The sequence below is a fragment of the Carettochelys insculpta genome, chromosome 2 (genome assembly GCF_033958435.1).
Source record: "Carettochelys insculpta isolate YL-2023 chromosome 2, ASM3395843v1, whole genome shotgun sequence".
Lineage (NCBI taxonomy): Eukaryota > Metazoa > Chordata > Testudines > Carettochelyidae > Carettochelys > Carettochelys insculpta.
In genome coordinates, this window is record NC_134138.1 from 93,968,105 (window position 1) to 93,980,442 (window position 12,338).

Sequence of the window (12,338 nt, forward strand, 5' to 3'; positions counted from 1 at the left end):
GTATGTGGAAGTGCCACACAGTTGGGGGTCTAGCCCCCCAACTCAGTACGACTAGCCCCCCTGGCATTATGCAGCACACCAGCCCCACCCCGTGAGGTCATGTTTGTATGAGAGGCCAAGAAACTTTTCTGTGGTTCACATTTGTATGGGGGCAACCCTCCTTTCCCCACAGGCTCCATGCAGTCAGGGGTGTGTCCCCTGCCTAACCACACCACATGGTTAGCCTCCAACCCAATTAAAAAAAAAAAAAAAAAACACGTTCCTGCTACACAGCGTGGACTATGCCTCCAGACGGCAGCATGTCCTGGCTTGTGTGCGGTGAAGGCTCCAAAGGCAGGAAAGATTTTTCAGGGGCTGGATGTTCCCAGTGGCAGGGGGGTGGGGAGGGGACAGAGTCTGGTATCGGCACCACGCTAACAGAAGCCTCTGGAGACCCTGGCTCCAGAGGTTTGGGGGTGAGTGGGGCTGGCCCTGGCCAAAGCTGCACTGTGGGCTGCCCCCTCCCCGGCTTCCCAAATTATATGTTTCAGGGGAGCCTCACAGTCTCTGTGGTGTCTGTCCTGTGTACTGCATCTCACATGGGGAAAACACAGACCTGAAGAGCAGACAAAGTAATATGTGGTGTTGATAGCTTCCTGACTTGCTGCCCAGCCCCACTGGACGCAAGAAAATTACAGGTTTCCTGAAATGCTCATGGGTGATTGTAACCTGAGCACCTTTACCAATCCTTCTCGCCCAGGTACAGATTTCTCAAGGTGTTCTTCTCCCAGGGGACCACTCAGGTTCCTGTTAGCATGGCACAGACATTGGAGAACAGACACCCTAACAGTGGGACTGGCAGCCCCCTGCTGTAAGATGTATTTTCGCCCATGGACCACTAATTTTCAATGGGTGAAGAGAGCCTAACCCCTGGAAAGCGAGGCACTCTGTCTTTCCTCCTTTTCTTCTGCGTGATGCTAACCACTGGACACCAATGCTCTCTGGGATTCTCCACTTTTCCTCATTTCCTTCTGAAAATTGGCTCTTTGACTTCAAAGAGAGGGGAATGACGGCAACTCAGTCTGGGAAGATGATGGTAGGTACTATCAGGGCGCATTTGGTTAAAACGCCTGTGATGCAGATGACTCAGTATCTCACTGGGGAAAGAGACTTCTGAAAAATGGCCGTTTGTTCTGAGGGCAATGCAAGTGTGGGATAATGACACCACACTCCCATAAGAACATAAGAATGGCCATACTGGGTCAGACCAAAGGTCCATCCAGCCCCGTATCCCATCTGCCGACAGTGGCCAATGCCAGGTGCCCCAGAGAAGGAGAACAGAAGACAATGATCAAGTGGTTTATCTCCTGCCATCCACCTCCTGCCCTTGTACTAAGGGCTAGGGCACCATACTTTACCCCTGGCTAATAGCCATTTATGGACCTAACCTGCAAAAATTTATCGAGCTCTTTTTTAAACCCTAATAGAGTCCTGGCCTTCACAGCCTCCTCCGGCAAGGAGTTCCACAGGTTGACTGTGCGCTGTGTGAAGAAAAATTTCCTTTTATTAGTTTTGAACCTACTACCCATCAATTTCATTTGGTGTCCCCTAGTTCTTGTATTATGGGAAAAGGTAAATAATTTTTCTATATTCACTTTCTCCACACCATTCATGATTTTATATACCTCTATCATATTGCCCCTCAATCGCCTGTTTTCCAGACTGAAAAGTCCCAGTCTCTCTAGCCTCTTCCCATATGGGACCCGTTCCAAATCCCTAATCATCTTAGTCGCCCTTTTCTAATGCCAATATATCTCTTTTGAGCTGAGGAGACCACATCTGCACGCAGTACTCAAGATGTGGGTGTACCATAGTTTTATATAAGGGAAGTATGATATCTTTTGTCTTATTATCTATCCCTTTTTTAATAATTCCTAACATCCTATTTGCTTTACTAACTGCTGCTGCACACTGCGTGGATGTCATCAGAGAACTATCCACTATAACTCCAAGATCCCTTTCCTGATCTGTTGTAGCTAAATTTGACCCCATCATGTTGTACGTGTAATCTGGGTTATTTTTTCCAATGTGCATTACCTTACACTTACCCACATTACATTTCATTTGCCATTTTGCTGCCCAATCACTCAGTTTGCTGAGATCTTTTTGTAGTTCTTCACAATCCCTTTTGGTCCCTTCACAACAACTTGTGGGCATTTTTTCCCATAATACAGGAGAGAAAAAAAACCCAGTACTCAATGGGGCTCAGGTAACCATAGGATAGGTTCCCACAGAGCACTGCTGCAACATTGAAACGTTGGCAATTAGTGGGGACACAATAAGTCAACTTTGCGGACACAATGTCGACTTTATAAAATTAAGTGTTATAAATTCAAATTTGATAAATTTGACTTTATTCTGTAGTGTAGACATATCATAATATAAATTGTTTCCAACTGAGAGAAATACAAGTATAATTTCATGTTACTTTTGGACAAGTGAAACCTACACATCTTGATAAGGTTGCTAAAGACAGTGCGCACTGAAACCTTATGCTCACTCTTTTAGGTAAAATATGTATTACATGTTCCAGAACCAGCCTTATTGATGACAGACCTGGGCAACTGCCCAGGATGTTGTGCTCAGTGGGGGCACGCCATGCTCAAAAGGAAAGGAGTGTGTCAAACTGGGGATGCAAGGCTGCAGAGAGGAGCTTAGAGTTATGGGGGAGGACACTGCGGGGTCCAAAGGTGATGGAGGGTTGAGGAGCCTGGGGAGGCAGAAGTGCCTAGGGGCGATGCAGGAGGGGTTGGGCAGGAGACCAGTGGTGCCAAAATACAAGTCTGACCAAGGTGCCATTTTCCCTGAGGCCAGCCTGCTGTCAATAATGGAAACCAGCGAGAGTCTTCAGAACCGCCATGCAAGAAGAAAGTAAGAGGAGAAACAAACTGCCCAATATAAAGATGTGATACTGTAATCTACTAGCTGTGTATGTTTTATTTAACTCCTCATCAGTGTAGTTAATTTAGTCTAATATTCTCTAGTAATACTCAGACCTCAGCAGCAGTTCAAACGCCAAATTAGTAATTAGTGTTACCCAAAAGAGCCAGTTGTCTAAATTCACTATTTATTATTCACACACATGCATATATGTATATAGGTATGTGTGCATGTATATATGTCCCCTCACAAAGAAAAAACAACTGACCAAGTATTCTACAATTGGCTAATAATACCATAAACGCAACCTGATAGGTTTGCAATTAAATCAGGGTTTTAATATCAGGTGCTGTAAAGAGCTGCATGAGACTCATTAAACAGCCACTCATGACTCCTGAGCCTCAGCCTGAGTATCTCTGCAATTATACTTCAGTGCAGAAATAACTGATTGTTAATAACTGGTTACCTCAAAAGGAGGTTTTCTTTCCAATGTATCTGAAACATGGACTGTTGCACTCTGCTCCTCCTCTTGCAGCGGAGAAGCAGCAGCAATTTCTTGCCATTTGGTTATAGCTTTACCAGCCTCTTCCCTCTTTTCCTCCTTAGCCCCCTCAGTCACTGCAGTACCCTCCTTTCCCGTAACACTAGAAGCAGCAGCAGATACTGCTTGTGCCACAGCATCCAGCTGATCTCCAGCCAATTTAACAGCATCCCCACTTGCATGCACATTCGTCACATAGCTCTCCTCGATCAATACAGTCTCCTGCACAACCTTCTTCTCTGTATCCTGATGTGGCCGAATTTCTTGCTTCATTTCACTAGTGCTTATCTTTTGTCCTGTCTTTGTTTCTGTTTTCTGTAGGGAAAAGGATCTAAAAGTTAGCAGTGAAAAATAAAACTATACCCAGATCTTAATGCCAATGTTCTGTAAATATAAGTAACAAATGATATTAAAGTTTGTTTCTCCCGAGTTGTTAAAATTTTCACTTTAAGGTAGTTATAACAAAAGTGCAGCATGAATCACAATTTTAAAAAATGGGAAAAGTAATTTTATACTATCCATCTCATTATATCAATACCCTAGCATTCTAATTGCAAATCAAATATCCTGCAAAATGTCAAAGCAAAAAGAAAACAGGAATATAACTTAATTTTCTTGTGAGGTTCCTAGTTATGACATAACTTGAGGAAGTAAAAGGCACACCAAGCATTTGCATTAATATAAACCATGCAAATTCTGAAATATTTATGAATCAAAACGCACATGTGCAAATAGAACAAAAGAAATAAAAATCAACAGTGTGCAGTTATAAAATTCATAGATGGAATCAAACGGCCACCTGAGCCCTGCTATGTGAAGAAGTAACCTCTCCTATGAACTCAGTTGGTTTTCTTGCAGACTCTATTAAAGTGAAGATATCTGAACCATCCAAGGTTTTTTCACTGGAGGACTGTTTAGTCTAAGTGGACAAAGAAATGTAGAGTCATACACAAAAGAGAGAGAGAGAGAGACACAGATATGTTAATTGACAAAACTTTAGGCTGAAACACAGGAAAAGGGGATAAGGTTGCAAGGACATGGACAGGTTGAAACCAGGAAAAGAATGGGAAAATAAATGAGAACTAATCTGTAATGACTATAAGCAGTAATTTAAAAGCATACTTGTTAGCACTAGGATTTTGCTGGTTCAAGCAAACCCTTTTTTTTCCTCATTGCAAGCCACAGCAGCAATATTACATATCAGCAACATGGATCTTGAAATAAATTTGAAAAGTTTAAAGCATCATAATATGCCTGCTTTGGACTGTGGTACTGACTTAAATCATGAGAAAAAAAAATAAGCTGGGTTGGCTATTGTCAACATAAAGCCAAGCAGCAAGAGAATTGAAAGGTAGGGTGGTGCGAGGGTATTGCCTAAAGAAGTCATGCTTTAATCTTTAAACTGTGGCACAAAGTCAAAGCCACTTGTTACCACTACTTTTGATGCAGACGATTCAGTAACATAGTGAGCAGTAGCAATGGTAAATGGCTGTTCTCTGGAATATCTCCACTCAGACAGGCTCTTATCTTTCCGACCAAATGTCCCTGCTTTCAGAGCTTCACTGTCAAGGTGTTTTTCAGCTCTGCCAAACTGTAAGCTTCCCAGTGTACCATGAAACTGAAAATCCTGGTCCATCTTTTGTGCTTTCTTCAAACTTTCCTCTTCTGGACTATGCAACTGAGACTCTGCTTCCTTTATGGGTGTCAAAGATTCGGACAGCTTTCTTTTTGTGCTCTGTGCATCGGATCCCCGCCTGGCTCTCTCACTGGTGATGGACTCTAGAATTTCATATTCAGCCACTACTGGAATGATTTTCACCGATTCTGGCATTCCCCTCTCCGTTTTTTGAAATGCTTCTAGTGATGACTGCACTGTTTTCTCTCCCTCTTTAACTTTACTTGTCATGGTTACAATTTTCCCGGATACAGTGTCATAGGACTTTCCTAAGGTGTACGTTTTCTGTTTATTCTCCTCTTTAGATAGTATTTCCTTTTCCAAGTCCTCAAAGCTCTGCATTTCAATGGTACTGGATTTTAATATTTCAGGTGGAATGTCAACAGTTTTACTGCTCACAGTCATTACCTTGTATGTCACAATTTTTTTCGATTCACCATCAACTACCTCAGTAGGTATTTTGTCTACAATAACCCAATCCTCAGTGCCCTATATTTGAAATATAAAAGCTACATTAGATTATCTAATTGTTCATTTCTGTTTTAGGAACACCATATTAAAACTTTAAAAAAATTGCAGTAGCTGTTTTGAGAAAATGTAATAATTATACCAGGTATAGCAGCATTTAGCAGTATAAACAGAATCTCTGTTTGCAACATGAAATCTGCTAAGCATTTCTTTTGTGACTCCCTCACCCCATGTTTGAGACCATCTATAGTATGGCCATAGACATTCAGTTTAGGCAGTCTTACTCTGATAATTTACTGCTGAGTAGCATTTTAAAAAATAAACACGCATCTGACTGGCTGTTTGTGAGTAATCCTGGCTCTGAGTGCATGCACCATAACAATACCATATTTCTTTAACACAAAGTTTAAGTTACAAAAATAGGATAAATTGGCCCATTCAGTTATCCCCATGCAAATATTTTTTGTGAATGTATTTTAACGTCTCAGAACAGTGCCCGTTTGTTTATACCATAGTTTTAAGTGAGTTTCTTTGCTTTTACAGGCATAAATGACACTCCCTTTGCATTATTTAAACTTAGCTATCTGATACGTTGAATACCTGGAGTATTCTGGATTTTGCTTGAACATAGTGCAAAATATACAAATGCGGTGTGGTGATACACACATATAAGTGCACTATGTGCTTCAGTTTAAATGCACACAGTGTCCAACTATGCATCCGTACAATGGTCTAATTTATTCAACTAAGCCAATGCAGTGGTTTAAATCAAAAAAATCAAAAATAACCTCAATGGATGATGGGACACTTTTCTGGAAAATGATTTGATGAGAAGTAACAACAGTGCCAGCAGATTCTCCTTCCTGCAGCTTCTTCTCTATCTCCCTTGGCTAATAGAAAAACCAGTAAGAATTCAAACTTCATTGTTACTTAAAATAATCTGAATTCACCTGACACCATTAAGGGAAGTCATTCTAATGACAACAGTGCCTCATTCACCATGTTTTCAGGGAGACATTTATACCCTGCAAATGCATGCACAATTAGAGAACCCTCCCTACATAAAATCCCTTCATTAAGGGCTATTAACCACAGGAAAATAAATCTCCAGTAGTCAGACAAAATCCTTGTACGGTACTCATTCTCCTTCCCCTGTATTCTGCTCACAATAATATATTGACTTCTGGAGCTTTTCTACAAAATGTAATGGCTTTAAAAAGAAAAAGCGATAATAAAAAGATAACTTTGTGCCAGTCTGTTTGCATTTTAAGAACACATGTTCTATTCTTACCTGGGACTCAAGGAATGTAGTACTTCCCTTCTGCAAAAATATAAGTTTTTCAGATTTTTCTTTTTCTTCTTTGGTCTGAAGAATAGAAAGTCATGGAGAAGACAGTTTTGACAAATGAAACGCATTACACACAGATTTTTGGAGCATAAGTTTTGTGGGCAAAGACCCACTTCGTCAGAAGTCTGTAAGGTGCCATAGGACTTCTTGTTGGTTTTATGTATATAGACTAATACGGCTACCCCTCTGATACTTGAAAAGCATTATTATTCCATACTAAATGTAAACTTACTTATATGTCAAACATTTCTAATGTACAAGCAAATCATTGATTGCCACGCTATTTCATTTGAGAAACTAGCAAAGAGAATTAAATAGGAATGGCTGTAGAAAATAAATGGCCATGCACAAAATCAGGAACATTTACAAACTATTCATAGAAAGGTAACTCACTGAGATTCAGGGAAAAACAGCTCAGGTGATTGACTAATAATGGAATCTTCTGCAGTTTTTCATCTCTAAGACAATAGCTTTCTCTCAGGTCAGTAGTAACCGAAAACTGGTTATCACAGGAAGCCTTGTTATGAGCAACTGCTCGTCGAAGCTCACTGCCAAAAAGCTCTCACTTTTTTCTACTGTTTAAAAATGTTAGTATTTCTGTCTTGTTGTATGAAACTAACGAAATGACTATGCAGGAGAAACTGTGAAAATGATTATCGCCAAACTGCTATCAAATGCACAAAGTAGCCCAACTGAAAAGACATATGGATTTTTCTTTTTTTAATCCTCAACTCTAATCTCCTTATAGTAATTTTACGTGTTACTTTAAAATGTATTACATCATTCTGAAGTGGAACATGTACCTGTTTGAACTGATTTAACTATTTATAAACACAAGTGTAATTGGATGTTACTGAAAAGCTTATATTTGCATATCCATTTTGAGAGGAACTATTCAGTTTATTTCAACACAATGTATTTCTAGTACATGCAAAAATCACATAATTCTATCACTTGATGAAACAGAGAAATCAGTGGTGCTTGCTCAAAGTAAACGGAGCTATTCTGATTAAATTACAATATAGATCACAAATATCATTAGGTGATCCTAAAAATTGGTATCTTCCAGTTTCCTGTGTCAGATCTTACCAAATAGGTCAGACTAATAGGGACTAGAACAATTTTAAGTTAACAATAATTCAAGGACTGATTTGGGAAAGACAGAAAGAGCAACAGCTGGAAATGGTATCCTGAATAAATCTTATTGTGGGCTAAATTATGATCCATCCTTATTATGGGATAGATTATGACCCTTACTACTGCTGAAAAGCCCTGTTAACATCAGCGGTGCTATCTGTAGTGAAAGATTCTACCCTAGGTGAATAAGAGTCCTGTAATCTGACTGACAAACAATAACAGAGCTACCTCAGGAAAGAGTATTGTCACAAGACAATTGTCACAACATCTAAATCCTCCCAGACCTTTATTAATTTAGGTGCACTTGTGCCTTATCCTCCAGTTTTTGGACTGGCTATGGGTTTCCAAGTGGAATCTGAGGTATTGATTTTGACCTATAAATTGCTTGGAACCTGCCTGACACCTGCCCACCTCTTTGGGCAATATCTGAGCAGGCATCTCTTTGGTTTATAAAACAGACAGTATGCTGAGATGTCACAGTCACAGAGAGGTAGTCATGTCATAGTTAGTGGGGACCCTTCACCTTTGGAATTTCCCTATCCACCATTGGTCCAGAAGAAAACTTAGGGCATTTTGCTAACTCTCATCTCTTAGGTGCACTGAGGTGCATAAGATTGGCGAAATTGGGGGTATGTAGAGATATGTGAGGGCTTAGGTGGTTGGTGGGAAGAAAAGAGCAGTTTGTATGTGGAGGAGTTTGTTTGCTCTAGTTGGTTTTTGATTTTATATATGGCTTGAGCTTTGAATAATTTTGTTAAGGCGTCTAGCGTCTCAGATAAACGGTACATGCAAAACAAAGTAAACAAGGATTTTACGTATCAGAGGGGTAGCCGTGTTAGTCTGGATCTGTAGCAGCAACGAAGGGTCCTGTGGCACCTTAGAGATTAACAGAAAAGATTTTACATTACTTATACATTTTTGTCATCCCTCTTGCTGTCATGTTTGGGCACACTTACCAAAATGAGAATCTAAATTATTCTGACCCATTGATATTAAGAAAAAATCCATTTCAATAACCACCTCTTCCTCAGACAGTAATAGTAATAAATCCCTTCCTGACCACTGATCTTAAAAAGCCAGGGTAAACAAAGGAGTCTTGCACTTTATCTCAAAGGGCTGCCAAACTGCTTACAGTGTGCATCATGAATGCTTTGTCATCTGCTCACAGGGATTCATTCCTTCAGGACTGCAAGAGCATTCCAGCCAACTGCAGCTACCACTGAGGTATCAGTGTAACAGACTCCAAAGATATCACTCCATTCATGAAGGCGACATTAGCTGCTATTCCAAGTGAAAATTCTGGGGATTTTTTTTCAATACAAGGGGACACCAAGTGCTTTCATAGTCATGTAAATCATCAACAAAGCAATTATGTTTTATAGAATAGACACTCAGATGTAATGAATTTGGTGTTGCTTAGTTAACTTCTTACAGATTAAATTTAATCTTATTTTTAAAAAAGTGTGATTGCTCTTTGGGAAAAGAGTTAATTTAGGAAGTGAAAGGTAGGTTATTGTACCACACGGTTAGAAAAAGGTGTTACTACTTTCTGCAGAACCCTACACAATTTACTTTGTAAAGCCCCAGGTATCCTCACTCTCCAGAAGATCTACCTGGTCAGGGCTGATCTTCTGGGTTTGATTTTGTGTGTCGAGTGGGGATGTGCAAAAGCAAACTATCTCAATCTTGCAAGGAGTAAGGGAGGTCGACTGTGAGGATGGCCAGCTAAGTCAATTGTAGATAAGTTGATTCCAGACACACAATTGCCATAGCTGGAAGTGAATATCTACAATTGACTTTAAAGTCTAGAGTTTATCAACAATAGACTTAACACCTTAAAACCCCACTGACATCAATTGGGTCCTTCAAATGTTTAGAGCTATACATTGTGCTCTAAATGTCCTGAACCAGAGCTTAACTACTGTGTTCATGAACCACACCTTTTACCCTATGGGAAATGGATTCCTACTGTGCAGCTGCATTTTTGGAGATTCTTCCTTAGACATCTGTAGTGTACCGATCACCATAGCATCACTGCATGCACTGGATGCAAGCTGAAAGACCTTAGGGTCACCCCTTTCTGATTTCTACTGCCTTAAGCTTTCTTATTAGTCTGAAATAATACACAATCGCAGATTGTACTGCCTTGAGCTACACAAGCAGTTCCTTTTGATATTTGGAATTCAGGATTTGTTCTGTGTGAGAGTCTCTCTCTCCCCCCTCAGGTTTTTGAAGGCCACAGTTAAAAACATTACGTCCCTAATGATTCGGACTAGATTCAAACTAGTGGAAGGCTCCATATTCCCTGTTCTTTCTGAACTCTGAGGAATGATAAGGCAGCCTAGTCTCTTAGGTTGTGTTTATGTTACACCACCATTTCTATCAATATTATAAACCCATACAATTTATTTCTTCTGTAAGCATCTCCTGACCACACAGTGCACTAGTACTTTACTTCTGGTTACCCCCTCCTGCTCTGACTCCTTCACCCACCCCACCACTTTCCCAATCTGGAGCCCCACACATCTCCAAATCTCTGCCCTGAGTCATGCGCCCCACACACTCTCAATCCCCTGCTGAAGGACCTGAGATAAGTGCAAGTTACTTCACTTCACAAGGAAAAATGTGAATAACTGGTGAGGTGGTAGTACCGCTGAAAAGGATCTGGGGGCGGGGGGGTTACAATGCAGCACAAGTTGATTATGAGTCACCTTCGTAATGCAGTTGAGAAAAAAGGCGTGTATCGTTGTGGGGTTATGGAACAGGGTTTACAACTCCATACTGAGCAAAGGCAGAAGGAAGAGGAGAGCCTTCCCTGTTTACAGGCAATCAGACTGACCACACACCAACACAGCTGCTAGAATGACCAGCTGTGGAGACATACACCCACAGACGAGGCCATTAAAGCAAAGAAGCCCAGATATAAACAACAGAGAGCAGAGAAGAAAAGGGGGCAGAAAGGACAGGTAGCAGAGAAGCGACTGCTCCATGCCAACCTGTCTCTCAGAAACAAAAGACGACTATAAGCTCTGGAGTTTAAGGGTGAGCAGACTCAATTTAAGTCAACAGTTAATGAACTGGTCTAATTGTAGATGAACTGACGGGGACCATTTAGGAAAAAATGGGCCCCCCCAAAGAGACTGGTGGCTGGTGTACAAACTGAAGTGTTGTATTCAAGATAAAGGAGATCTACTCGCTACTTGTTGAGATCTCAGCTGGAGTCCTGCGTCCAACTCAGGATACCACAACTTTAGGAAAGATGTTGACACACTGGAAATATTCACGAGGAAGGCAACAAAAACATTTAGAAAACCTGACCTATAAGAAAAGATTAAAAAATCTGGGAATGCAGAGGGGTGTTTTGAGAAGATGACTGAGGGAGAGCGGAACCTGATGATAGTCTTCAAATATGTTACAAAGTGGACCATGATAAATTTTTCTCCATGTCCACTGAAGTCAGGATACAAAGTAATGGACTCTGTCTGCACCAAGGGCGATTTAGATTAGGTATTAGGAAAAAATTTCTAATCTATATGGTAGTTAAGCCCTGGAACTGGTTTCTCAGGGAGACTGGAAAAGAAAATCTCCAACGATTGTGGAATCTCGAACAGGTTTGGCCAACACCTATCCAACACGGTTAGTTTATGTGGGCCTGCCCCAGCCGACAGAGCTGTATTCTCAAGAACCCTGCTAGCCCTACATTTCCATGATTCTATCAGTTTGATGAAGAGGTGAGCACTGACCTCTTCAGGCACAAGCGGTTCAATCATAGGAGCTTCCTCCTGTCTCATGGCAAGCCGAACTGGAGATGTGGAAAGTCTCTTCTCCCATTCGTTAGAAACTGTGGTGTCCGTGGAGGTTTCCAAGAAGGTACGTTTCAGCTCGCTTATATTGGTTTGATGTTTCATCAGATCTTCTTGATTTTTGTCTAGCTCCTGCATAATATACAAAAACAAGGGCACATTTAACAGTCACCTCATCTGTCAAAATGGAAAAAATCAAAACATATAAATTGGTTAGTGAAAAAAGTAATAAGCATTTTAGGGGTTCAGGGATCATGGCACTAACACAACACTTACAAAAATGTGATATTTTGAAGGGTAACTGCACAGAAAATCTAGTTCATGTGAACAACAAAAATACTCCTAAGATTACCCATCTACACTGTAAATTATACCTGATTAAGAGATTTGAACACACACACATTTATGTAACAAGGCAGAGATAGCCATCATAATCTAAGGAAAAAT

At 40.6% G+C, this 12,338-nt stretch overlaps 1 protein-coding gene across 26 annotated transcripts in view; it reads right to left on the reverse strand.

Moving 5' to 3' along the window:
- EPB41L3 (erythrocyte membrane protein band 4.1 like 3) overlaps positions 1–12,338 on the reverse strand; it is a 231,883-nt gene that overhangs the window by 6,119 nt on the left and 213,426 nt on the right. For 14 of the 26 annotated variants that reach the window (XM_074987386.1, XM_074987411.1, XM_074987397.1 and 11 more), the window contains 6 exons: positions 11,832–12,023; positions 6,895–6,969; positions 6,392–6,493; positions 4,893–5,624; positions 4,260–4,379; positions 3,386–3,775 (listed from right to left, as the gene is read on the reverse strand). In XM_074987386.1, coding sequence (XP_074843487.1) covers positions 3,386–3,775; positions 4,260–4,379; positions 4,893–5,624; positions 6,392–6,493; positions 6,895–6,969; positions 11,832–12,023 — 1,611 coding nt within the window. The remainder of the gene's footprint in view (positions 1–3,385; positions 3,776–4,259; positions 4,380–4,892; positions 5,625–6,391; positions 6,494–6,894; positions 6,970–11,831; positions 12,024–12,338) is intronic. The other 12 variants (XM_074987407.1, XM_074987401.1, XM_074987400.1 and 9 more) reach the window with 8 other exon arrangements.